Source organism: Vidua macroura, chromosome 2 (assembly GCF_024509145.1).
Source record: "Vidua macroura isolate BioBank_ID:100142 chromosome 2, ASM2450914v1, whole genome shotgun sequence".
In the NCBI taxonomy this organism is placed as follows: domain Eukaryota; kingdom Metazoa; phylum Chordata; class Aves; order Passeriformes; family Viduidae; genus Vidua; species Vidua macroura.
In genome coordinates, this window is record NC_071572.1 from 39,312,926 (window position 1) to 39,340,062 (window position 27,137).

The 27,137-nt window shown below is 39.6% G+C and overlaps 1 protein-coding gene across 1 annotated transcript in view; it reads right to left on the minus strand.

Moving 5' to 3' along the window:
* Positions 1-27,137, minus strand: part of CLYBL (citramalyl-CoA lyase) — a 138,649-nt gene that overhangs the window by 61,924 nt on the left and 49,588 nt on the right. Inside the window, 1 exon segment of the mRNA XM_053969772.1 lies at positions 15,349-15,538. Within this exon segment, the coding sequence (XP_053825747.1) occupies positions 15,349-15,538 (190 nt within the window).

The window sequence follows — 27,137 nt, forward strand, 5'->3', positions numbered from 1 at the left end:
TGTGCTCCTGGCTACCTGGACAAGTTTTCTAACCACTAAGAAAATCATGCAATCACATATCTGTTTCCGGAAGGAAAGGAGACCACCTGATCCATCTGCCTCCTCTACGCAGGGTTAACTCCCACTCTGCACCAGGCTGATAAGGGCTCACCCAGCCAGGGCTTGGATACCCCCATGAAGCAAGGATAGACCAGTGCTCTGAACAACCTTTTCCAATGTCTGACCATCTGCATGGAAAAGATTTTATTCTCTTTGCCTCCAGTCAGCATCTTCCTTCAGGCAGGCTGTGGCTGTTGATTCCAGCCAGTCTCTGTCCTTCCTCATTCTGTGCTTACATACCCAGGTAATATTTCTGCAATTCTCCTTGGCAGGCCATTCCTGCATCCATTTCCTGTATGCTTCCTTCTTCTGAGTTAAATCAAGAGTTCCCTTTTCAGCATGCTGGCCATCTGCCATGCCTGCCTGTTCTTCCACCCTTCAAATGATTTTTTTTGCATTTTGTGCAGATTGTCACTGAACTCTGACTAGCCCTTATGAGCTCCTTTGCCTTCAGGGGAAGCTGAATGTGGAATCAGTTCTGTCTACCAGCTGAAGTCTTGTGTCCTTGCCTTCCTCACTGCCTTCAGGATCATAAACTCCAACATCTGACAGCTCCTGCAGCCAAAACTGCTATTGACTGACAGTTCGTTTTCATTCAGGATTCCAGCAAAGCATCTCCCCTAGTTAGTTGCTCATCACTTGCACCAAAAATTTGTCTTTCTTGCATTCCAGAAATCTGGGTTTCTTGTGACCCATCATGTGCTCCTGTCAGTAGATTCTAGCATGGTTAAAGTTCTCCATGAGAATCAGAAAGAACTTGAGATATTACCTTCAATTGTTTAAAGAAATATTGTCCACAGCTTCTCCTTGATCAGTCAGCATCAAGATATTCCTGTATTGTGGCTTCCCCTCTGACCCTGATCCATCAGCTTTCAGTAAGCATTTTACCCATGCCACCATGGACACGACCATTATTTCCTCTTTCCCAGCCTAGCCATTTTTAAATAAAAAGGCCATGGCTTATATGCTTTGCATGTGACTCTTGTCAGTGTCTGCTAGGCAAATTTTGATTGCTCAAGGGCCTCAGACAGAAGATATATTTCTGATAATCTTGGCATGAAAGAGACAACAAGCCACCAGAAGAGGACAGAAACATTGCTGAGTAGGCACAAAAGCAGACTTTCAAGCACTTAAGAGCACATTCAGGGATCACCAATGTGTCTAGGAATAGCACTCTTGAATGCAGCTGTCTAAAGTTAACTCAAGGCAATTATGACATGTTCCAGTGCTAAGGATGCTTCAAAATACCTGAAATTGTGAAGCTGTATAATGAAGTAAGAACAAAATCTATTGTTCATGATATGTGTTGATTCTACTTGGGTAAAGAAGAAGACAGGACAAAGCAAGCTGACATCATGATTTCATGATAATTACTAAGCACTGGTGAAGCTGCTCCTGAAATACAATCTCCAGCTTTGGCCACTTACTTCAAGAGAGGTGTTGAGAGACTGTGGAAGGCAGTCAAGATGTGAGAAAGCTTTTGACACTGCTGCATAAAGCAACTTCAAAGGAAATGTGCTAATGCGACAAATGATCCCAAATGGAAGTTCTAGTTTCCCCTGCCAGATATATTCAGCAGGAAAACAAGAAAAAAAGACAGAATTCCATAAATGCTCTGCTTCACTCAAGGAATTGGGCTTGATAGCCATAGCAGATTTACTACACATTCTAGGTTTACTAAGCACTTACAGAGTTCAGAGTGTAAGAAAGCCACCTGTCTGGCTGACAAGGTGGGAACTTCCTGTGTTTAGCTTGCCCATTTAAAAGGTAGCACAAGCTCTCTTCTCTTGAAGGGTGACAGTAAAAAAGGGCCTATGGGCAGCCCAATGTGAAACCCCAGGCAAGACTTCATTGAGCTGAGAGGCTGCTGTTTTGTTCCACTGTTCCTCAGAAGCACCTCATTTGCTTCCCTAGCATTTCCTCACACCCTGTCTTCCACTTACCAACTCTTGGGCCACACTGGAAAAGAGCTTCCTTACCTCCAGCTACAGTGGACACAACCAGCTCATAGATGTCACCTCTGCCATTATCTGGACTTCCCGCCACTACCCATTAAATATGCACAACATACATTATTATTATTATTATTATTATTATTATTATTATTATTATTATATTTTTTGTCCTTAGTCTGCCTTCCAAGACTATATGGCTTTGACAGGTGAGATCTGTGGTTCTGTTCACCACTAGCAGCACAATTAAATCCCAGAAATTCCATGGCAAAAAAAAAAAAAAAAAAAAAAAAGGGGGGGGGGGGAGGTGGGGAGGGAGGATGTAGAAAGAGGTGATGTCTGATGACCAGGAATGGGAATTGCTGTCAGAGGCTAGAAGCCAGTTGCTCTTTCTGCTAGTTTCTGTCAATTCACATCAAGCACTACTCAGAGGTTGCTCAGTGCATGAATTACCTCTAGCTACAAAGTAAAGCATATGTGTGCAGGGCTGCTTGTAACAGCCTCAAGCACTGAAAAACATAACCCACCTTCACATTTCTGGGCATTTCTTTTTCTCCTCAGCGCTACCACTGTACCTCATGGATGATAAGTAAATTTGACAACATGAAGCCAGATTCTGAGGTCAGGTGCCCTGGCTGGCAATGCTCAGGTGATGTTGCTGTTGTTTTCCACATGTTGGCCCCTAAGGAGCTTCTACAAAGCATCTACTCCAGAAAAACACAAACTCAGATACAAGAGTGCTGGGTGGCAGAGCCAAGCATCCTTCATCCCTCCTTCCCCATTCAGTGACCTCTTTCACAGTCAGGCAGCAGCCATAGGATCACGTCATGGCAGGCATAGGATCATCTGGAGGAAGGGTCTTCTGCTCAGTAAGCCAATTACTCCCTTGCATCTCCATCTCTCTCTTCCAGAGATTGAAGGCAGATGATGAGTATTCAGTCAGGTGATGTGGCTGCAACTCCTTGATCGTATAACAGTGTCATTCCACATAATCTTTCTTTATTTCTCATTTGACAGCTGCTTCCATATGAAAAATGAAGAGTTAAGCCCATTGACACAAGCTGAGGAGATAGACGAACATTTTAAAAACAACCTGTCTTAAGGGCAAAGTTTGTATACCTTCCAACTCTGACAGCAAACCTGGAAACAAAATGCCATAGCATTGCTCATTACTTAAGCGAGAAGGAAAGACAGATCCTTTATCAAGGACCATGTGCTCCTGGGAGACATCAAATTCATGTCCTTCCTGAGGTGAGAAATCACAGGCACGCTGTACTCCCATTTGTCTGAATGTTCTCAGCACCTGAGAGGGCTGTGGCAATGGCTAAAAGATCCCTGTGTGCTTTAAAGCACCAGGCTTATGATCTGTTGCATATGGAATAAAAGAACACATTTGGAGGACAGATCTTTGAAAAAGAGCCACAACAGAGGGTGAACAACTATTTCCCATTCCTAGTAGGGTTCATTATCATTGGTGCAAAATGCACACAAGAGGGTATAAATCTTGGTCCTGTTGATGCCAAATGATATGTGTTTTTCCACTGAAATAATGATTCCAAGGTTCTTCCTCATGGTATTGCCTTCAGAGGAGGATAGATAGTTTGGCCACTTAGCTTTTTCACACTCTCATTTGTAATTATTGAAATTCTCTATTTGATAAGAAATAAGAAATTTATGAGACAAGATGGAAGCCAAAAGAAGTTACCATAAAATCTGTACTAGCTCAACAACACTGAATATGATGTTGCAAAATCTAGAAGAAATTGTTTGCCATGTTTTTGTGATATAAGTTTATTAAGTGGATTCTTCTTAGCCCTCCACACAGAAGATTACTAATTTAATTATTTCAATGCTGCAACTGTGATTAAGTAAAGCCTCGGATTCTAACCACAGAACCTTTGAAATAACTTACAGGAGATGCATAATTCACAATTTTAAGTAATAAAAGTTTTGTTCTGCAACTATGATGTGGAAAAAGATTTTTTAATTTTAATATGACACGGTACATACCCTTATAGTTATTCAGTCTATGTATTGCAGGACCAGCAAGTTCATTGTCCCACTCATCCCCTGTTCCACTGCCTACAGAACTGTCCCAGAACTTTCTTCAAAGTGTGTAAGGAGAACTTAATCAGGGTCTCTGTGGAATGGCTTGATGGGCCTTTTAGTAAAGGGATGAGTGTTCCTTCTGCACTGCTGTCAGTCTTCCTACAGCTGGAATGCAGAGACAGCCTCACAGGACAGGAGAAAGCCTCTGTGGCTGTCCCATGCTCATTTGGATAACTGAGAATTAGCCACAAGGCACATACAAATCAGTGTGTGGGTGATATATGAATTATCCATTATGGTATCTCTTCCTACACAGTGTATTTCCTTTGTATTTGAGGCAGAACATGACCACTCCCAGATTTCACCTCATGCATATTTCACTCCATTTTTCCCTCCTGCACTATTTGTGCCATTTATCTTGTCCTATATTCACTTTCTTTTTTTCCCTACTTTTGGGAAAAGCATCTAATATCCCTGTAGCATTAGCTTTTCTTTGTTAATGTCAAAAAATGTTAATCCGTGAAGACTTGCTTCCTAGATAATGTTAATTCAGCTGCCAGTTTTATAATAGGATTATGCTTTCCAGGAATTAAAAATCCCACTTGTTAGCTACAAAACAGACTTCTACTAACAGCTATAAAATCTAATTTAATCCCTATTGGCATTAACTAAATAGCTGAGGTATAATTTCTGTCTAGCTGCACTTAACACCCTGCTATTGCCATAAATATATAAAATTCCCTTTGAAGTTATAAAAGAAACTGTTTGGTAGGATAAACAGGGTCTCGTGAGTCCAATCATATGTTATCTCCAAGGCATAACAAATGTTGTTTACATATTGTAAAGATTTTGTGGACAGCGTATTTAAATAGATTCATCCATGTTTACATGTATTAATTTGCCCTTTTTCTCAAGAAAATGCATACAAAATTATGATCTATAAATATTTTATTTAAAAATAATTGGTTAATGAGTGGAAGATTTGGTCTGTGTGGAATCAAAGCTTAAAATGTAACCAAATAACCTGACTAAGCTGGAAGAAAATACCAATTTGTTCCACATATCCCCTTTTAATGCACAATTGTATTGTGAAACCTTAGAAGATAAAGTTATCTTAAGTCTGGCATAGGAGCAGCTATTTTGAAGCAATCTAGCAAGAGGCTGTAACAAGTAAGGAGGAAAGAATGAGCAAATCATGGTTTATAATCATCCTAAAATGAACAGCCAGGATCTTTATAACCATTTGCTCCCAAATGAGGAACAACACAAGGATTTATGGTCTTCTGGAGCTCAGTGATCAAAATAAAGAAAAGTATTTATTATTATTTTCTCCCAGTCTTGAAATAACTGGTAAGTACATTGTTCTGGAGAGGGTAGTCCTACTGCACTGCAGTGAAAGAAGGATAGCAAAAGAGCCATTACAGTGATCCACAGTAGGCAGCACTATGTTATGCAGGAGTTAAACCAGCAATCTCAGAGCAACCAAGCTGCCTTAAAGATAGAAATTGTTAGTCAGACTCAGAAAACACTAGAATTTCATTTATGCTTTCAAAAAGATGCAAAGTGCTGCTCAGACTCCACAGTCAGCTTATCACTTTCCTTATTGATAGAAAAAAAGGCAGTTCATTTTGTGATATTACAGCCAAAAAGAAAGATGAGCGACTTCAGCAAAGCAGCTGATATTAACATCCAAATCTGTAGCAGGCTGGATTTGCAGACGTGCACTTGTTTTTGGAGAGTTATACATTATGCTTTGGACAGCACATTTAGATATGCTAACAACTGGACATGCTCCATACAGTTATAAAAATCACTATCAAAACAGCAACTTTTCAAATGCAGCTGGATGTTTTGACTTATCCACAATAATAAAAAAAAAAAAAAAAACTGGCAAGTTTTTCAGTTCTTTGTAAAAGAATTTCTTGCTTGGACCCCAAATTCTGGGCATGGCAATGCGTAACCTAGAGATGCATTAAGAGCTTTCATGCCCTTGGAGCCTATTGCATACTGTGGAGCCAGCAGAGCTGTGCAGGTTTAGATGGGAATAAAAAATGCATATAGTTCCTAATGCTCCATCCTCATTTGTTATGGCTTTTACGACAGGGACTAGAAAAATTTCAATACTTGCATATTGTGTTCTATTCTGTATGTGAGTGCACATTAGATTTGTGGCTCTGGATGCCCTCCACTGTCAGTGAACCAAAGATTTTGGGTATCAGCTTGTTCCTTGAAAGTTTATTCTTTTGGTGTATAAAGGACAGCTTTACAATCTTTCACAATTTGGAGAAGAAAGTAATTCACAGAATATGTAAAAACTAGGGCTTTAGGAAATTGTAATCCATGTGTTTTGTCTTCTGCTGAACAGAGATAAATTGCTCCACTCTAAGTTAAAGGGGTGTCATGGCATGGGTTTGATTAATGGTGGAAATAAAAGGCTGGTTTTAGACAGTTCTATGCTTATGTCGCAACTAGCACAGTTCACATGCCTTCAATTCAATATATGCTGGTGTATAGGAGGAAGAAACTCAAACTCCCTAAGGGCTTAATTCTGAGTTACTAATTTAGACACAAATGTCCTTAATTCACGAAATGTGAAATGTTATCTGAATAAGGACAGCTTGTGGACTCCTGTTCATACAGTGGAAGGAAATGAGGCTTTTGCACAGGTACTGATGGTTTAGTTCCGACCACTGTGTGCTAGGATCCTTTTATCGGGTCTCCAGAACAATAGTAGATGAACCCAAAGATACAGATGTTAAACATCATGTTTTTTGGGGATCTTGGCAGCTGACACCTGCCAAAATTCCCAAGCCTAGCCATGACAACACACACCCTCACCTTCCACGTGAGGGTGCAACTTCCATCTGCAACTTCCACGTATATGGTTATGCTGTTTCTCCACCTGACATCAAAAATTCTTTTCTCTTACCCAGCATCTCACCACATTTCCTTGTTTTGCTACGCTATTAAACCCCAGGTGAACAGGTATTGTTTAAACAGTTTGGTAAAATAAACCACAGATTTCTCCATAATCTTCGGAATATTTCTGAGGTTCTTCCCACTCTTCAGTGGGACAGGTCCAGCTTTGATGGCACCAATGCATTGGGAAAAGTACCATGCATTTCCACCTTTCCTTCCCTACTTATCTTGCCCAAATCAGACCACAGGACCACTGTACCACTACCTGTGACCATAGAGATACCTTGTAGACAAGTTTACCAAAGAGGGCAAGGGCTGTATTCTTTGTGTGTCTTACCACTTTCTGGTCCGTGTCCCTGTTTATGGGGGTCTCTGGGTTTCCTTACGCTTCACTCGCCACTCTGTTTTCAAAGTGTGGGCCTTGCAATGAGGAAGAATAAAGAGAGTGGACTATTGGCTATGAGCACAATGGAATCTGAAGTTCAAGACTAGGTTTCAAGATTAATTGCAATAGAAACTTGGATACACAAACACACTCCAATACCTGCTCATTGCCAACAAAAAAAAAAAAAGCAAAGGAGATCTGGAGCAAACGGTGTTAAGTGCAGAGAACCCTGTGATTGAGACTGGGGTAGTACCTTTATCATTTCCTCACCCCACTGGAGCCAACACAACACAACACAACACAGCACAACACAGCATATGGCTTTGCATACAAAAAAAGTGCCCAAATTTCATCCAACAGATTGTTTCTCAGCTACCTGTGTAAACTGAATTTCTTAGTATTAGCTTGGTTTTCTGTAGCACACCTGAAACTCAACAGCTCCCTTCAAACTAAATGATAGGTGCTCAATGGCTGTGTAGTTGGGTCCTTCCTGCTATGAGAACAGAAGAAATATTGAAACTTGGTCCAGAAATGTGTACGAACCTATTTTAGTCCTGCAGTTAGCCTTTAGCACCCAGGTGTGCTGATGTGCCTGCAGACAGTCAACTACACCCAAAAGCGAAGGACTGTGACTTACAAGTCCATACAAATATTAAATGTATGTCAAAATATTTTCCCAGGTCTATTAATATATTCCTGTCTGAAATCCCTGTTAATACTGAGCCAAGACATTTTCCCTAAGTTTCTAGACACCATTCTGTCAGCAGTAATAGTTATATCAGTACATGTCCAAGTCAAACTTAATTGGATACATCTGAATCAGTGGAAAAGAAATAACTGGCAATTCAAAGGCTCTGCTAGAAGAGAAACAGGCATTACTGAGCTCATTAAGAAGAAAATTGCTGAATATTGCGATCTCCTTATGAATCCTCAAATCTTTATGTAAGGAAGATGATTGGCTTGTAGAGTAAAACAATAGGAACAAAAACTTTTATTGTCACAGTCAGTACTCAGGAGTGGCAGTTCTTCCAGGACCATGGTGGGATTAATGAGGAAATGAAAACACTTTACAACTTTCATAAAAATGTATATTCATCAGAACTCTTCAAGGATCAAAAAGGCCTTGCAGAGTTTCACCGTACAGTTCAGCTCCCCTACAATAAACCAGAGAGACTTTTGGACTCCCCAATTCCTACAGAAGAAATTTCCCATGCTACTCAGACTTTTAATAATGGCAAGCCAGTGGGGAAAGCAGCATTCCCATTTTAATTTTGTGCATCTTTTGAAAAGAAGTCACCCTACTATGCGCCTGTGTACATTTAATCATTCTCTACACACTTTATCAGCAAGCCTTCTCCCTGCAGGAGGAATACAATTAGGTACAGTACTAATTTATTATAAATAAAGCAAAGACCTGGTAAAATAACCTAGTTATCAATGTTTCATGCAATTGTGCCTATGAAGTACTAGCTAACAGTCTCACTATGAGCCTAGAGAAATACCTGCAGCATTGATAAATCCTAACCAACATGGCTTTATTAAAAAAAAAAAAAAAAAAGAGAGAGATTATCATCATATAATACAGGAAAACTGTTGGGTTTAATTGAAGTAACTAGAGATTTATGGAAACCAACTGGAGCTTTCTTCCACTAATACTATAAAATCCTTCAATAACATCAATAAGGAAATGCATCTCAACAAAGAAAGCCTCACATTTTTTTTTGTATACCACGCTGACCCATTTCATGTATTTATCTCCACCCCCGAATTTAGTTGAAGTGCTGTTTTATATGCAAGAGCCTCTTGTCATCAATGATAAGGACTAAAAAGGTCAGAAGGTCTCAGATTAAGGGGAAAATGGTAGGCAAGGATGCCCTCTCTCCAGCGTGCTGTTTGTTCTGACCCCAGGATCAGATCACTAAAGAGATGGAGGAGGCATTCTCACAGGGAGAAATCTCCATAAAACCAGCATGTTTGTGGATGATCTGCTCTTAACTGTAATGAACTAAGCGTCATCTCTTACATATGTGTTATTCATAATGGAACACTTTGAAAGGTGGCCAGGCTTTAATCCTATTTTTTAAAACAGACAATTCAAAAGAATTAACTGATTTTTCCTTCTTCCATGACACAGCACAATGAGTTTTTAAGTGGCTCCATGATGTTAGGTAGGAACATATTCATGCTATGATTCCAAGAGGACATGCTTCAGATTAGTAAAATAGGTTCTTCCCTATATCTCCTCTTAACATAACCAAACTTCCCCTCACTGCTGAGGAAACTGGGGAGAATAGAAGAGGCTCAAGAACCACTGCTTCCCGTCTCAAGGAAGGGACATGGGGAAAGGACAGAGCTCTTCCCCAGCTTCTCTTGCTTAAGTGCTGGAGGAGAGAGCAACATTTTTCTAAAAGAGACAAAGCACCATAATGACGATTCACATTAAATAAAGCTTAGGAGATTAAACTCTAATCTAGTCTGGCATAATTTTACAGTAAAGCCCTGAATATCAATAATTTTTAATTGGATGAATGAGCTCCATATAGTTCCCGAGGATCAACAATAAAATTTCCTGTCTTCAAGTATTTTATGTCAAAGGAGTGCACAGACGTTTCTCAGCCATATGTACACTCCAAGGGATTGCTTTTACACCTCTGATACAAAAAAAAACATGAGCAGAGGGAACATGGGGCTTTGTTTTGATTCTTAATTATAACACCGGTGTTCCCCATGGAAAGAAGAGGCCAAATCCTATCACTTTCAAAATTTGCCTGAGAGAATTTTCAAAGGTCATCTTTGGAAGGAGGGACTGTGCCCTGCCTGGCCTGATGGCACACTGAAGGGAGCTACAGAGTACATCATATTATCCCAGTTTTTCAAAACCACCCTGCAGACCACAAACAAGATAAAGCGGAAATAACATTGCTTTGGAGGCATTAAAATTCTCCAAAACTCTTGCCAAGGACTCAGAAAGATATATAAAGGCTATAGTAGCAACCCCAATTGTTCTCTTGCTAGGCTGACGTGGCAGCTAACACCTCCTGGATGCTCTGAAGAACGGCACCACCAAGACAGGATCTTGCTGGAAAAAATGCAGTTCTAGAAAACTCTTGTAAGGGTGGTAACTTTACATAACCCATGGGAACTGACTACAAAATCTCAGCTCACTATGTCCTTGGAAAATGAATGCACTGACAAGGAAATCTTCTTTACTCCAACAGGAAGAGAGAACTTTTCCACCTGATAATAGATCCACCTGACCTACAAGCGCAGTGAGTGATACAGCTCTACAGAGGAAAGCTATAGCAGGGACTGCTGGCTTGGCTGAGAGCCCTTGAGACAGCTCAGCTCCTACACAGAGAGCTTTCATAAGATGCAATTCAGCTTGCTGGCTGATATGAATCATACAAGCATGTCAATACAGCCATTTTTAAAACCTTTTTATTTTTTACAATCAAAATGAAAGCACATTCAGACCTTTTCCTGTGAAGAGCTGAAATAGATACGGGCTATTTTTGAGTTTTAAGAGCATGATGCATTTGTGATATATCAACACTGCAGTCTGCATTATTTCTAATTTTATACTTTTAGAATTTTTATTTGAACTGTTCACTTTAAAATATCACCAAGCCCGTAATTCTGAGTAATTTCTTTAAAATGTACATGTACATCAGTGGCAAAGAAATCCTATCTTTGTCTGTGAATAGTACCTCAGGGAAGGTAACTTCCCTTTACTAATATTCATTTGTTCCCACAACCAAAACTTAAATTTCTGTTGTAGAAATACCCAATGTCTTACAGAGTCAGAAACCTTGAGAGGCAGCTGACAGTCTGCATCATATGGCACTATGTATCTGAACCTGTAAAAACAGCATGTGGATCCCCAACCAGGATTTGAGAACAGCATGACTTGTAGGGTATGTTCAGCAAGACTAAAGCTACCTTTGTAAAATAATTTTTTAGCAACACCGGCGTATCTTCCTATCACCTTTCCTATTCTGAATTTTTGAAGCCCTCCTACCACTCTGCCTGGTCCCAAAGGTGTTGCAAAAGCCCCTGTGCTACTCATACCAGGATCAGGTCTAACCCTACTTTCAGGGTTAGTACTCAGCATACTATAACAGCTTTGCTTATTAATCATTTCTTCCCACTGGCTTGCCTCGGAAAATTCACTGAAATATTTTCTCCTTGTGAATGCTGTGAGGTTGTTTCTGTTTTTCTGATTTAGTCAAAATATCAGCTAGAAAATAAGATCCAAAAGAAGGCGAAAGAGATGACACCTGAAGTTGTGGTCAATGCTGTAGTTCTTGAAGGTAAGAAATGTAGGCACCAAAATGGTAAAGGAGATTAGGGTATGGGTATGGGTTCCCCTCTTCTGGTGCTCTCTGTCAGCCATTAGAAAAGATAATTGTGAGGGTAAGGCACAGGGAAGAAAATATTTCAAAACTTCATTGAGAGAAAATACTTCATAGAAAATAGTTAAATATTTTTATTTTATGGCCGCAGCTTCAAAAGCTGCTACTGCAACCAAATGCAGTTTTGCAAATATGATCAGTTTCAGTGATAGGAAGCTCATCTTCCTCGTTTCCTTCTGAATGAGCAAGCAAATAGAGCTACTGACATGCCAGATTATCGATCTGTCAAATTTTAACTTAATCCTAATATAAACCACACAGTATCTTGTTAAAATGACCCATTAGATGTGGTTCAAGCTTGCTGCTTGGACTTCATGCAAATGAAGATCTGTAGACAGACAAGGCCCAAGGCACTATGAACCTTCAGTCAGGTCCTGGTTTTCCCTAAATTCAACATTTCTGCAGCAGTTTGAAGGAAGTTCATAAGTAGCATTTTAAGTAATATAAGATACAGCAATAAATACTCAAATTCATCAGTATTATTTAAGAATAATGAATAAGGGACAGACTCAGTGTTGCTGTGTTTCCTAGTGGGTTTTTTCCCCTCAGTTTGAAATTACCCATTTGCAATGGGCCACTGAACACTGTACTTCAATGCATGTTCTTGACATATCTTTCACACAAAGTCTCCAAACACCTCATAAACATTAATAAATTAAGCTGCAAGAGCAATAATAATTTTAGCTTCACATCCATAGAACCTATGTCTCAAACTCTTCCTGAGTATCTGTGGCAGATCTAAAAATGAAATTCAAACTTCCAATCATTTTGAATTAGGCTTCTTGACTAAATCATGCAATCACACAGTCTAATTCAGGTTGGAAGAGATCTCAGGAGACCACCTCAAAGCAGCACTAACTACTGCTCTACACCAGGCGGATCACAGCTTCATCCAGCCAAGGCTTGAATACCCTCAGGGAGGGAGGATAGACCACCAATGGACAATCTCTTCCAGTCTCTGACCACCTGCGTGGGCAAGACATTTTTCCCTTGTCTGCAGGCAGCATCTCCTGTCATGCAAGTTGTGCCCAGATTTTTTCCCCGCAACATTTCTGAGCTTCTCTGAGAAGAGTCTGGCTTTGCACCCATTCAGCTCCCCTCAGGAAGCAAAGTGTCCATCAAGACCCAACTCAGCCATCTCATCTCCAGAATGAAGAAACTCAGGCCCTCAGCCTCCCCTCCTGTGCCATGATCAGCCTGATGGCCCTTCATGGGCTCCTTCCCATCGGTCAGCCTCTTTCTTGTCCTGGGATCCACAGCTTGGCACAGGGACTCCACAAAGAGACTGTCAAAATCAAGTGGAGGGGAAAGACCCCTTCCCTGGACCTGCTGGGTGCAGCTGTGCCAGCACGGCCCTGGGGGTGGTTAGCCACCTTTGCCGCAAGGATACACCACTGACCCTGTGCAGCTTGTTGTACAATAGCACCCAGGGCCTTTTGGGCAGAGGTGCCTTTCTCCAGGCTTCAGGAACATCCCCCAGCCTTGACCTTTCAGTGATGACAGACAGCAGCTTCATGGTGACACATGACAGCTCCCTCAGAGGCCTCCAGTGTGTCCTGTCTGGTCCCACAGACCAGCTCATTTAAATAGACCCTAACTCCATCCTCCCCTACTGTGGCTGCTCCCTCCCTCCCCAGAGTTTTGCTTCTAGGCCTGAGACTGGGCAGACTCTGACAGTGAAGCCTACAGTTTTGTGGGGCTGTGCGTCCATTTGACTGGTTTTCCTTCTCATTTTTACTGCTGATACACTTATAATAGCCATTTTTGCTGTTCAGTTCATCCCTCACCAGTTTTGATTCCAGACAAGCTCTGAACTTCCTCATTCTGTTCCTACGAGCCTGGACCACACTCTTCTGTTGCTTCTTGGTAGCTTGTCCCCACTTCTACCTCCTGTCTGCTTTCCTTTTGCATTTAAGCTGAGGCAGTGGCTCATCTGTCATCTCAAGTTTCCGTTACCAATTTTCCCCCTAATTTCCTTGAAATCTTATACCCAGTGGCACAACTTTACTTTAACAGAGCCAGAATTTTACCGCCCTTGAGAAATTGCTACTGTCAACTTTGTCATCTTGATAATTTTGAAAATTTTGTTTTTCTGTCATTGTTTATTACAAATAAATGCTTATGCTATAAAATATTTGATATAATTAAGCTGCACCTAAAAATACTTCAGTTTGATACACAACTACATCTTGTATCATGCAGCAGCAGCCTCTGAAATGCGATGAAACAATTCACTGTGACAGGAGATATAATCTTAGTCTTTCAACACCGAATTTTAGCAACTGAAAAATGCTTTCCAATCATCTTCAGCAGCACACAGGAACATCCAGCAGTGCTACTTTCACTTTTCAGAATTAAAATAGGTACATGCAAACTCTGTAAAATTTTTCCTTTCCAACATACCTGTAAAGAGCTGAAGGTTAAAGAAAGCACTTTCCAAGAGACTCCTTCTGGAAAGCATTAACTCACAAGAAAAAGAAAAGAATAAAATTTCATCCACATTTTTAAAGGGACATGGAAAATTTTTCAAGCCTGTTTTCCTAACTTTCTGGGCAAGATATTTATACTCAAACCATAAACAATGCTTGCTGTAGTCTGAAGCATGGAGACACAGTTAAGAAAACCAAGAAATATGAAAATAATGTGACAGCAAACTTACATTCCTGTTGAGAAATAGCTTTCACTAGGAAACATTTGCACCAATTTCTTGTATACATTGCTTAAGATGGCTGACTTGGCAGTTATGTTTAAGGTTGGAGTCAGCGATCTTAAAGGTCTTTTCCAATGATTCCATGGTTCTAAGACATGGAACATAATAAAATGGTTATTTCCAAATATTAAAAAATTGTTTGCAAGTGAAACTGAATGCATGCCAGATCATTCTCTCTTTTTCCACAGTTTAATGTTAACAAAAAGTTGGCACAGGTACTTGACACATCTACATCCATCTCCCACTCTGCTCTCCATCCCTGTTCCAAATACTGCTATGCTTAGGATTTAACTTCTCCTTCCTTGAGAAGCATCCTTGAGAAGCATTGAAAATCCCTAACAGCATTTCCCCCCAAAATTTCAGGAAGTATGAAGTATATCTTTCCAAACACCCCAAGGCTCAAACCCAGACTCACGCTGTTTTTCTCACAGAAGATGCTTTTATTTCAATAACAAACTGCCCACCTGGTGATTCTGAACTAACACTTCCTTTCCCACTTCTCTTCTTACAGACTGTTTCTTCCTCTTCCCTAAGAAATGTGTTGCAATAATAACAGTATCTCCCACTCTTCTGTGATGACAGCTTATGCCCACTCCTGTATTCCTGCAAAACTCCCTCCCTGCTTACTCACACGGGATCTCTTTGAGTTCTGGGTAACCAGATTTTCCCAACACCTTCACAAAGCCTATCACTGTGATATTACTCTGTATATTTTAAGAGTTATCATTGTCTTTCTGGTTGTCACTTCCCCAAGGCAAAGGCAATGTTTGTCCACAAGTTCTCTTTAGTGCTGATTATATCACACAGATAATTTTTAATTACCTTTCTGTTCAGAGCCACACCATCTTCACAGTCCAACACTGCACAATCTACATTTAGTGATGGGATTTTTCTTATCTTCTTTTCATCATCTGCAGGTACATAGAGCACAGCCCGTCTGGGAACATACTTGTGTGATGATGTAAAGCGATAACCAAGCTTAGGAACACCAGCTGGCAGAGGACAATCCACCCTGTAAAGGATATTGTTGAAATTAGACTATTGGCAGCAATGCTGTAAATAATACTTGACTGTATTTTAAAAGCAAAACATTCCTACCTAGATAGTGGCTGGTTTTGAGCTACTTATATATTTTTCCCTTTGGAAGAGCCAAGTTAGAGAGATTAGCTGACAGTATTATAGTTAATTACAATATAAAACTCCAAAACTACTATGTTCAATAGAAGTTGCAAACTTAATCATAACTGAAGACCTGCCAGGGCTGAGGTTTATCCATGCAGCTTTAATTACACTGCCTATTCTGGGTGCTACAGCAAGTATGAAATACAGAAGGGTGGGGGTTGTTTTTTTTCCCTGTCACAGGACTCCTCTGTAGGATGCTGGGAAGGGATCAGGACTGCTTTGGGGAGGAAGCTGCTATCTGCCACATTTCCTCCAGGAGCTGGATGCCATGCTGTGAATGAAGCAGGGGTGCTGGTTAAAACAAACACAGGTTTGTGAAGTTCATTTTGCAACCTTAGCATTATATCAACAAATGTATTTGCATGCAAATTTTAAATAAGCAAGATGGATGGAGGGGGAAATGAAAAAAAAAAAATTAAAACCCCGTGCAGTGTGGAGCCTTGCTACTCTCTTCAGACCTGCACATCCACAGCACAGACTTTCATTGACAAAGTTTTTTTGGCTGTGGAGTCATTTAAGTTTGTAAATGCTTTGTGCACCACACATTAGTGCAGGTGTGAGCCTTTGGTGCCACATCCCTGTGGCCCATAGGTGTGAGGTCTGGCATGGTCTCCACCATGTGCTGATATTCCTGGTGAGGGCCCAGCACACCAGCTCCAGGCAGGAGCAGGGTTAGTGCACTTGGAGGCTGTGGGATTGCCAGAGGAGGCTGCTCTTGAGTGCCATGGGGAGCTTGCTTTGCTCCATAATTACAAGCACAGAGAAATAAATTATAGAGGGTGCCACTGTGTTTCTTGGCCCTCCAAAAAAAGCCCCTTGCCTGCTCCTGTTCCTCCTCACTGCATGCTGTACCCCCCAGGCCTATTCTGCTACATCAAAGATGAGGACAAAATAATACATTTTACCTTCATACTAAGCACAAGGCACTTACACCACAAAATAATCCTACCATATAACAACATTATGCATTATCATGTATATTATTCAGCACTTTGAATAATGCAAAGCTTTCCTAGCACCATGCTGAACATGTCATTATCACATCATGTCAGGGACCCATGCATTTTCCTGTGCCCCTCTTAATAATGCTTCCCAAGTTGCTAGACTTGGATGACACATGGCTACACACACATGTGGGTTTTCTTCAAAGCAAACATGACTAACACTCTCAAATGCTTGGAAACGAGTTCAGTCAATCTAAATCAGAGCCAATGTGGCATGTTACTGACAGACCACTGTAATACTCGCCTTTCTAAGCTGAATCTGTTAAAGAACCCTCTCTTCCCCTAGAGTGTGCACCCTTAAAGCTGAATATAAGACTTGGGTTAAAAATATGAAAAAAGCTTCTATCACATTTAACCTCAGTAAACTAAATTGAAAAGGAAAACGATTCCATCATCTCATCTGCTGCATCTCTGCATATCCTGTGTGGATCCACTTTAAGAGCTTACAAAAACCACTGATGGGCTCTTCTTTGCACCATGCCTGGTGATGCTTAATTCAGTTTAAGAAATGGGACAGCTTGGCAGTTAAATAAAAATTATTTTATTAAAAATGCCTGTGTTACCCTTGTTTAATAACAGGAACAGCTTCAAGACTCAGGTGTAGGAGGTCCTATCAACACTTGGAAACATGCAACTGAGATCCACTGAGCCCCTCCAAAGTATTCTCTTTGCCTCTCTCTCACAAATTATTTCATGTTCCCTGCTTCAAGCTGAAGTGTGGATTGTAACAGAACTTGTGGCAACTCAAGTGGCTGCTAGACAAATCCACTTAATCTCATTTTCTTTCAGTAGTACACGTTGGGAGAGCAAGGACAGGGTGGAAGAGTGGTTTATCTCAAATGGAAAGAGTAGGATCTTTTCTCAGTGTGACACAGAGGTCAGTAAAGAAGTCTGCAGTCCTTCCCATAACATATATGAGGGAACAAAAGTGATTAGTTTCTATTCTCTTTCTCTGATGGCTTCAGCCTTGTGGTTCCTAAGGGCACAAAGGAGTCAAAGAGCTCAGCCCATTAATAGTTAACTCCAGCCTGGAGGCAAGCAGCCCCTGAAGCACCCTTAATGACTGCCTCTCACCAACCCTCCAACCTGCCAGAAACCTGATAGACGTGGCTAACACCATAATCTGAGAGCATGCTGAGATGAGATGTATCTTCTGTCACACATGTTTCCCAAGATTTCTTCTGGGCTGTCATCAAACCAAGGGCTGTTTGACCAGCCATTTTCCCTCTCGCTGCTGCAAGCCCCATGAAGGCAGCCTTGCTCTGCATATCTTGCTCTGCATGTAGTGTTGTGTAGGTGAAAACACCATTATCTGCAGACCAGATTTCGTCAGGTGTCATCATCCAGGTCTATGAACTTGTGTTTAGATGGAGGAGCAGTACAGCTTCCTCAGCAGACCACCTGACTCCAAAGAAGTGATAGACTTAATCCATTAAAACGCCATCACTTAATAGGCTTAATGCTGGAAATGCTACTGCCCGGTGACTATTGGTATCTCCTCCTCAGCTAAACAACTTTGTAACCACATGGGCTCAAACAACAGGTTTCTCAGGACATGAATTATTATAAAAAACACACCGTCAATGTGTCAAATTATTAGTTTCATGGGCTATCTTAGCAAGTTGAAGAAGAAATATTTTTTTCAAAAAGTATGTCCAGGAAAAAAATATATACAGCAGGAGGTGGTGTCAGTAGACCAACACAAAATCCTTCTCCTTTCAAAACCAAGAGCTGTAGAAATATTCACATAAAATAAGAGTTTTCAACAAGTATCTTTAGGTATGACTGCAGTAAATGGTATCAATGCTAATTCTTTGACATATATCCTTTAATCATCACTGTGCATTTTCCTCGCAAAGTCATATTTTATGTTCTACAATAAAAAAGCAGAGGAAGACATGGATTAATTAATAGATCCATTTGTCTATAGACTTATTTTAAACAGTGGCAAGCCTTGGGGTGCTCTGCATATGAGCAGTTAGTTACTCTGGTAGGAAACACTCCCCTGATTATCTTGACTTCTGTTATGTTGATAGAATGAAAAAATCCCCAGCAGTTGCTTTTTTAGGACAAAAAACCCACACAGCACTGCAGTCTCGATTATACTGTTAACCCTGTGCCATAAAGAGGAGGAAAATCTTACATATGTTTCCTGGCTCCAAGTATTTTAATGATTCAAACTAAGCTTGACTATGCTTTAAACTAAACACATGGACAAAAGCCAAGTGAATTTGCTAAGACAATGTTTCTTCCTTTAAGCACTGTAAGTTAAAACAAGGACTAGGCTATTGGGTAATGCTCATTAAATTGTTTTACAGCAGCATATTTTCATTCATAGCATCTGGCAGCATGCTGAGTGCTCTTGGGTCTTGGAAATAAAACTAAATTTCTTCAGCAAACATAACACTCTACTAAAGTCTTCATCAAATATGTAAAAGTAGCTGAGTTAAAGTTTCTCATGGTCCTCTGAGAACCATTTCACCCAAGAGTGAATAGTTCATCCTCAGGAAGGAGAAAAGAAAACCTATTTGAGTACTAAGAGACACTGCAGTTTGCAATGGCAGCCATACAGCGTGACTGCGAACAGTGAAATTACCCCAAATTATGCAAATTTCCCTGCTATAAACTGCATTTTCACATTCCAGCATTGCTCATACTCATACACATACTAAAATGCACACACCTGTGCAGTCACATTGGAGCCAACAACATAGAGCTCACAAAGTAAAGTACTCGCACAAGTGATTTCCAGCACTTTAACCTGTGCCTCTGTTCCCTGTTTATTTGCTAAATCAAATCACCCCTGGAAGATCTGCCAAACACATAGAAAAATATTCAGTGCTCAATAGGCCGAATCTTTCCTTCTACAATCTTTGGCATAGTGTTGGCAAAGTGTTTGCAAAGAGCACTTCACTAAAACTATTAAAAAATCTGGATAATTTCCACATGTATTTTTGACCTCTGTGCATGTAACTGCACACCGTGATATCTGTGGAGCTGTGGAAGAAGGACAGAAGTGATCCAAGACCCACAACACTCCCCGAAAAAGACCCAGCTAATGCAGGAAAATGTTGTACAAATTATTTCTGCAATATGTGCAAAAAAAAACCCTACTCTGGAGAAAACATAATGGTTTTCCTGTTGGTTTGTGGTTTTGTGTTGAATTTACTGGGGAGTAGCACACCACTGCACACAAATAATCTGCCAAAAACAAAGGAAACTTCTACGGAATTACAAAGCCCCACAATTTGCATAGTAATTCTTTCTAATTAAGAAAAGAAGATACAAGTTGTTTGTTATAAACATCAGCAGGCCCTGTGCAAATACGGAGGGCTCACAGCCGTGCTGAGTGTTTGTCGAATCAAAGCGACTCGCTGGAGAGTTTTATTGGTACAGCTGCGGCACATGCATTTTATCACACATGCTAATAATCCTGGTTATGGCACTAACATTTTAATCATTTGTTCTCTGGGCTTGTTTCTCAAACAATTAGCACTAATGAATGGCCAAAATACCTCGGATCATATATGTCTAATTGCAGTCAAGAGCGGTTATTGTCCGCATGTACATTTCAATTCACCTCTGGGGATAATGTTTGTTAATTGTATTTCTTTATATAGCAAGTGAAAAAAGGCTGTTCACTCAAAAAGGGACTAAGTGTTCTCTTCTTTTCCTTTGTTCCCACAAGAAGCTAAAGTCACTTCAAGAGGCACTTAATCCCATCATCCATGGTTACAATTGCCTTACAGCATCAATCAAAAAGAATCTGAAGTAAAATGATGCAGCTATATTGTGTAATTAAAAGCAATTCAGGTAGTTATTACTTGGGGCATTTTCCAGGTCCAAATACTTAAAATGGCACTGCGGGGATTCTAAATACTGTAGTGTTTTAAATTTGGTGAACTACAATATCTCACAGAGGAAGGGAAGGAATATGCAAAAAAAAAAAAAAAAATCTCCTAGTGTGTATTGTAAAGTGAAAGAAAAGAGGAGGAACAGCTAACGTTTGAAGTGACAAAATCTACAAGTCTCCATATAAAAGGGAAATAAAAATATCAAGAAGAGAGAAAAGGGGAGGAAAATAAAAGGACAACAGTTTTCAAGGAAAAGAAATTCCTCGTAATTGTTAAAAAGTTAACATGTGAAAAAATGCTAACATTTCCCCGAATGGAAAACAAAAGCTCATGTCACAAGCTTTACCATCAGAATACAGGTCCCCAAAATCTTAGTGCTCTTCTAGTGGAAATAAATGCGGGTAAAGCAAGCAGCTCTTCTTTAGGGAAAAAAAAAAAAAAAAGAAAAAGAAAAAGAAAAAGAAAAAGAAAAAGAAAAAGAAAAAGAAAAAGAAAAAGAAAAAAAAAAGGAAAAAAAAGAAAAACACTTAGGTTAAAAGTGAAGAACTATGATATTTACTTTTGAATAAAATCTAAGGGAAGGAACTTTATGTAACAACTGCCACTAACCCTGATCCAATTATGCTGAAATTAAAACGGGGTAGTTATCAACATACCAAACACTCAGCTTTACATTTTGATTTCTTCCTTTGTTCCAGACCCAGTTTGGTCATTTCCCTGACCCTCAAAAAACTAATTAAGAAACCCCCCCAAACCTAAGCCCTTTCCAGGGCAGGCAGAAGCCACCAGCTCTCATGGTTTGGGATCTCTTCACAAGCAGTTTTCTTTACCAGGAGAGGCTTTGTTAATTTTAAACTTCCCACCATAAGACTGATACTATCTCGCATAGATGTAACGTGAAGATTAATTTCCCTGAAGCTGATGGAAGACATAAAAGTATAAAATTAGCCCCCCAAAAGTGTGAAGAAGGTGAAAGAATAAACCCTAACACTTCCACAGCATCCTAGAGGGAGACAGGCGGTCTGCACCCAGCTGTGGGGACTGAGTGGTGAGTTGAAGAAGCACTCACAAAAACTCAGCGAATTAAGAAATTTAACGCCCGTAACAACCAGCTTTGGATATCAAAAGGGTCAGAGTGGAGGGGGTTGCTCCTGAGAGTACTTGCCTGCTGGAAAAACTGTAGCAGGGAGAAATGAAAAGGGGGCTTCCAAGTGACCTTTCACAAGCACTCACTCCAACTGATCAGGACACATTGCATTATAGCCAAAAAAACAGAGAGCTGAACCAAATGGGGAAGAAGAGTCCCACTGATAAAAAAAAAAAAAAAAAACCAAAAAAAAGACACATAGAAGTGTGAGTGGAAATGAAAACAAAGCACCAAATCCAAAGTTGCTGGAGAGTAATTTTAGGAAAAATATGTGGCTTTGTCTGCTATTTATAATTTTTTCCTATCTCCAGTAAATCAATGTAAGTCATATAACTGGGCACCAGAGAAAAGACTGAATACAAACCAAGAACTTACTGGGAAAGGCTTAAAATCATGGACCCCTAAGCCATAAAATGATAAAAGGCTATCATAGGTTAAATAGTTAACCAAACTTTCTCCTCCCACCAGCACTAAATGTAAAAAAAAAAAAAAAAAAAAAAAAAAAAAAGACCTTTTATTTACCCCACCATGTTCTTTCAACTACATTTGACCCTGTTGTTTTGGTTCACTCTCAGCTCCATCATGTCTTAAATTGCTTTGACTGAAGATCAGGCATTTTTGTCTTCTCAATTCAAAATGGCCAAATTAGACAGTGAGGATAAAAATAAAAGGACCACTGGCTTCTCATATTACTAATGTGTCCTGTTTTCAGGACAGCAAAAATAGCCTGTTTGTGAAGAAGAGGAGAGTGCTACGGTTCTTTGCCTTAAGAAGTGAATTTTAAAAGAGATTTAAATAATGGCTCAGGGTGACAAGGGCTGCTGCTTCCTACTAATGGCAACAGGCTGCTCCTCTCGGGCAGCCTGTGTGTGTGTGTGTGTTTGCTATCATCCAAGGTTAATTGGTGTCCTGTCTTGGGGAGCTTTAGCATATGTGACATACAGTTGAGGCTTTGCTCCCTTCCTTACGGTGTGGATAACTCGGAATAACTCGTCATGCCCATAAAGTATTCTTGAGCCGAGTTGTACCTCGCTTTGCTTTTACCATTGGCAAAGTATCTGGTTTCTAGGGATGCTTTCTGCTGCTTAATCAGACCCACAGCACTGCAGGGCAATGGGAAAGCACTCTGTCTGTCTGTAAGACGTTCACTTTGCCACTTCCACCTAAGGAACATGCAGTTAAGATAACAGTTATTTTCTCTGTCTTCCTAAATATAAAGATATAGAAATAAACTCTAAGTATGGACAGTTTTTGTTTTAAGGAAATTTTGAATGCTTCCATTTATTTAATTAATTCAGTTTCTAAGTTGCATTTTTAAAATCTACAACACTGTAAAGAGATACTGCAAAATTTTATCTAGCTGTATGCTTTCTTCAGTGAAACTCTTGCATTACATTTGTTTAACAGAATTGCAACTAGCAGCTGCAACAGAAATTTGCAACACATTTTAAATAACAAAAACATCCCACAATAAAGATAAAAATCCAATACCAATATCAAGAGATTTAGAAAAAAATGACACATAAATTAGCCTTTTTTAAGTTATGCATTGAGAAGTAAGAAAATATTGCTTTGGATGTGTGATGTTGATGTATGATCTGTTTTGATTTACTTGGTTTTGGTTTTGGGTTTTGTGCACAGACAAATATGCATCAAGTATTATCAGAGCTGTGTGGCACAAAGGAAAAAACGTGCCTTTGGAGGCTGAGAATCTTCTAATTCAGGGGAAGGACCAGGCATATATAACCAACAAGTTGTCCTGGAACATCCCATGCCAAAACCTGTCTTAGGAAGTGAATATATAAAACTGACAAATCTGCAATGGTTGCACTTTTATACAGTCAGACCCATCCTGGTGGCCTCTACAGAAAAGCTGAATTTGAAGAGATTCTTTATGTCAGTGCAAAACCACTCTTGGCTCTTCCAGTTCTCCCCTTCATCTTACCATCAGGTACTTACTTCCCTTGCTCCTAATTCTGCCCCGGCCTTTTCACAAAGTGACTTTGCACCTACCCATCTCGGCGTACATACACAAAAATTGGCAACTATGTTTGGGCAGAATTTCTTTTCTTACTGAACATGTTTTTCCCCTCTTTTCTTCCCCACTCCCCTCCATTCCCTCTGCGTCGGTTCCCACACCAGGACACCGGGAGCATCCCCCACTGCTGAGCTCTTGCAGCCCCTGCCGCTGGTCCAGCTGTGTGCGCATTGGCTAAATGCTACAAGGTCAAGATCCAGACCAGGATTCAAAAATTCCACGCTAATTACTGTGATTAAAGTCCGAGTCCCAAACTCATCCAAAGACTCCTGAGCAGTTTAAGAGTGGGCTGCTAATGAGTTATACACAAAGTAAGAAACAGGCACTTGATGAAGTCAGAATCAATAAAGTGCCATTCCTGCCTGTTAAAATGATCTTGCACCCATAACAGAGAGTCACTATGTTCACCAGAGCCTGTGCAGGTTAGATATCCATGGCTGCATGGCATGACTGAAAAAGAAAGCAGTACAGTCCTTGAAATCACTTCTGATTTATATCTGAGTTAAAATAAAATTACACTGAATTGTGACTGACAATATTTAGCAGAAGGAAATTAATGGAGAGTCAATATACTAGTGCTGCAGAAGTCAGAAGAAAGAAGGCATTTTTCATCCACTTCGGATCTTCCAGAATTTCTAATTTTTTATTACAAAATGTTGTCTTCATAGTTTTGGTTGTGGTGGGGATATTTTACAAATGGAAGGTCCCTTCATGCTTCTAGGAATTTTTCACTGCTAGACCATATTTTATCTCAATTTGCAATTTATGTCAACCTACACTTAGTCAAACCACAAACATTTTGATGATTCCTGTACTTAGAAACATAGGTAAATTATAATACTATATAAAGCCCAGACATTTTTAATGTGTAAGAAAAAGAAAACAATATTGCAGTCTTCTCTGCATTTTGAAACTGCTCCTGTAAACCCACTTGAGTATGTGCCTAGCCCAGAGAAATCAAAAAGACTAGTCAAACACTTACAGTTAACTATGTGCTTAAGTGCCTCCAGGACTGGGGATTAATTTTGAATTATGAAACTGTTCCATTTCCATGTGTTCTTAGGCTATGCATGGGTCAACCCACTTTTTTCAGGTTTTTGTACAGAGACTTGTGCAAAATTGAGACTTAGATGTATACGGATGCAATCCAGGTGAAGAATATCTTTTAAACAATATAAAGATACTAAATTTCAGCTGGAGAAAAAATCCAAACTTACATGATATTTTCAGAATAAGATTAAAAGTAAAATTATTATTTATGTTTAGCCATGTATTATTCTGTAGAATTATTATGTGGAGGAATTACTAAGTCAAAGAATTATTTTGTATTGAACTGGACTTACTCAGAATGTTTTCTGCACCAAATAACTGAGCAGTGAAGATCAATTTAGCAAGCAATTAGTAAATATTAAATTGCTGAAGAACAGAACTATAAAACTACAATACGCTGCAATTACATTAAAAAAAAAAGTTGTAATTACATCAAAACTGATGCAATATGACAGAAAAAAAGAACGAATACACAATGCTTTTAGTTCAACAGCAATTGTGGCCACACTAATTGAAAACCAAACTGCTCTCTGGCTTTGAATACAAGCCTGGTGGAAATTTTAAAATATTTCCTAAATGGACGATAAAGAAGAATGCTTACAAATCCTGCAGTGCTCCAGGCAACACTTAACTTTGGAAATGTCTACAGGCAGAAATACTACCCTGCAATACGGCTCAGGATGGCACAAACAAGCATCTGTGTTTATTTTTTAACTAGTGGATTTATAAGAGCAATGAAATCCCTACATAAGTATTTTATATTGACCTGATATGGACTTACTGTTTTAACCAGCTTTTTAACTAACTCCACAAGTTAATAAAGGCAACTACATGAATCCTTACTGCTACACATTAAGATAAGAAAAACATTCATTAAGCAATATCCAGACTGTTTTAATTACAGGAATATCACTCTTATTTGTAGTATAATGTTCGTTAAGTACAGTATAACATTTTCTTAAAATGCCCCAGAGGCAGTTAAACTCTTGATCAGCTATTTAAGAAAAAAAAAGAAAAAGAAATCTCCCTTAACTTCAATCGCAGGAGTTAATGCCTACTGCAATGAAATTCCAGCACTTATAATCATGCAAAAATGTCATATGAAAATCTCATTAACCATGAAAACATTATATAAGATCAAATGAATCTTCTGTGCTGTTAGCACTACTCAATGTTAGCAAAATGTTGGACTCTTCCTATGATGATTGTGGTAACAATAATAAGTAACAATAATAAGCCCAGCCCTATTTCCTTTGAAAATGACATCAATTGAAAACCAGCTCTTATTTTATTAATTTCAAAATATAGCAAGGAATGCAGGCAAATTCTGACTTTTATATTTTCAGGCCTTTAACTACATCTCTGTTCTATTATCCAATGTTAAAATATACCAAACTAGAAGCATTGGGTGGATTTAAAAACATTATAAAGACAGAACTTTCATGATCTCCAGTAAATAAACACTTTATTTAAGTGCTTGATTATCCAATAATGAAACTTCTTTTGTTTTCCCTGCCTTTTCCAGTACATTACAAAATTTAACATTTTTACTGTTATTGTACAGAGGACAATGAAACATCTACATTTTCTTCAGTATTATTCTGCATCTGCTACTTAGTCCATACATCTCTTGAAAAAAAAGCTGCTCATTTTTTATTTGCTAACACCACCAAGAATTTAAAAAATTGTGAACAACACGATGCTTTAAAAATTGCAGTATTTTTAAAGTGCATATTGAAACATTATTTTCTTGTTCTGTGTCCCTGACTTTGTATTTTCAAGCTTTTTCAAAGGCAAAAATTTCTTGAAAAGTAAAAAAAAAAAGTTAAAGGTGAGATATCAGGAATCTAGGATTAAAGGAAATAAATACGGTGACATTAATGATAAATAGGTGACAGTTGTCAGCTCATTTTGATCTTTCACATAAGCAGCTGAAGGATAATTTTATTATATGGGAACAGGCATGCCAAACTCTAACTTAGCAATGGCCCTCCAAAATCATCTCCTTAGTAAGGTCAGCAAACTAAAAATTGCAAATTTAGCACCCACCAGTCTCTTCAAGCTCAGCACCTCTCTATCCACAGAGCTCCCCATAGTGAGTGATCAGCATTTGCTGCCCTGAAAGGCACAAACCCCTCACTCTACTGAGCTGGTGGGTCAGGTCCTGCCACACCCATGGGTGCATATCTGGGGGGAGTGGTCAAAGCCCTGGGTGCACTTTTCAGGGGTAGATTCAGCCATAATCCTCCTCCTGACTCAGGCTGCTCCTGATGTCCCTTGAGGAGGTGAGCATGCCTGGGGGAGATGAACCCCACCCCAGGGTGTCCACAGCTGGG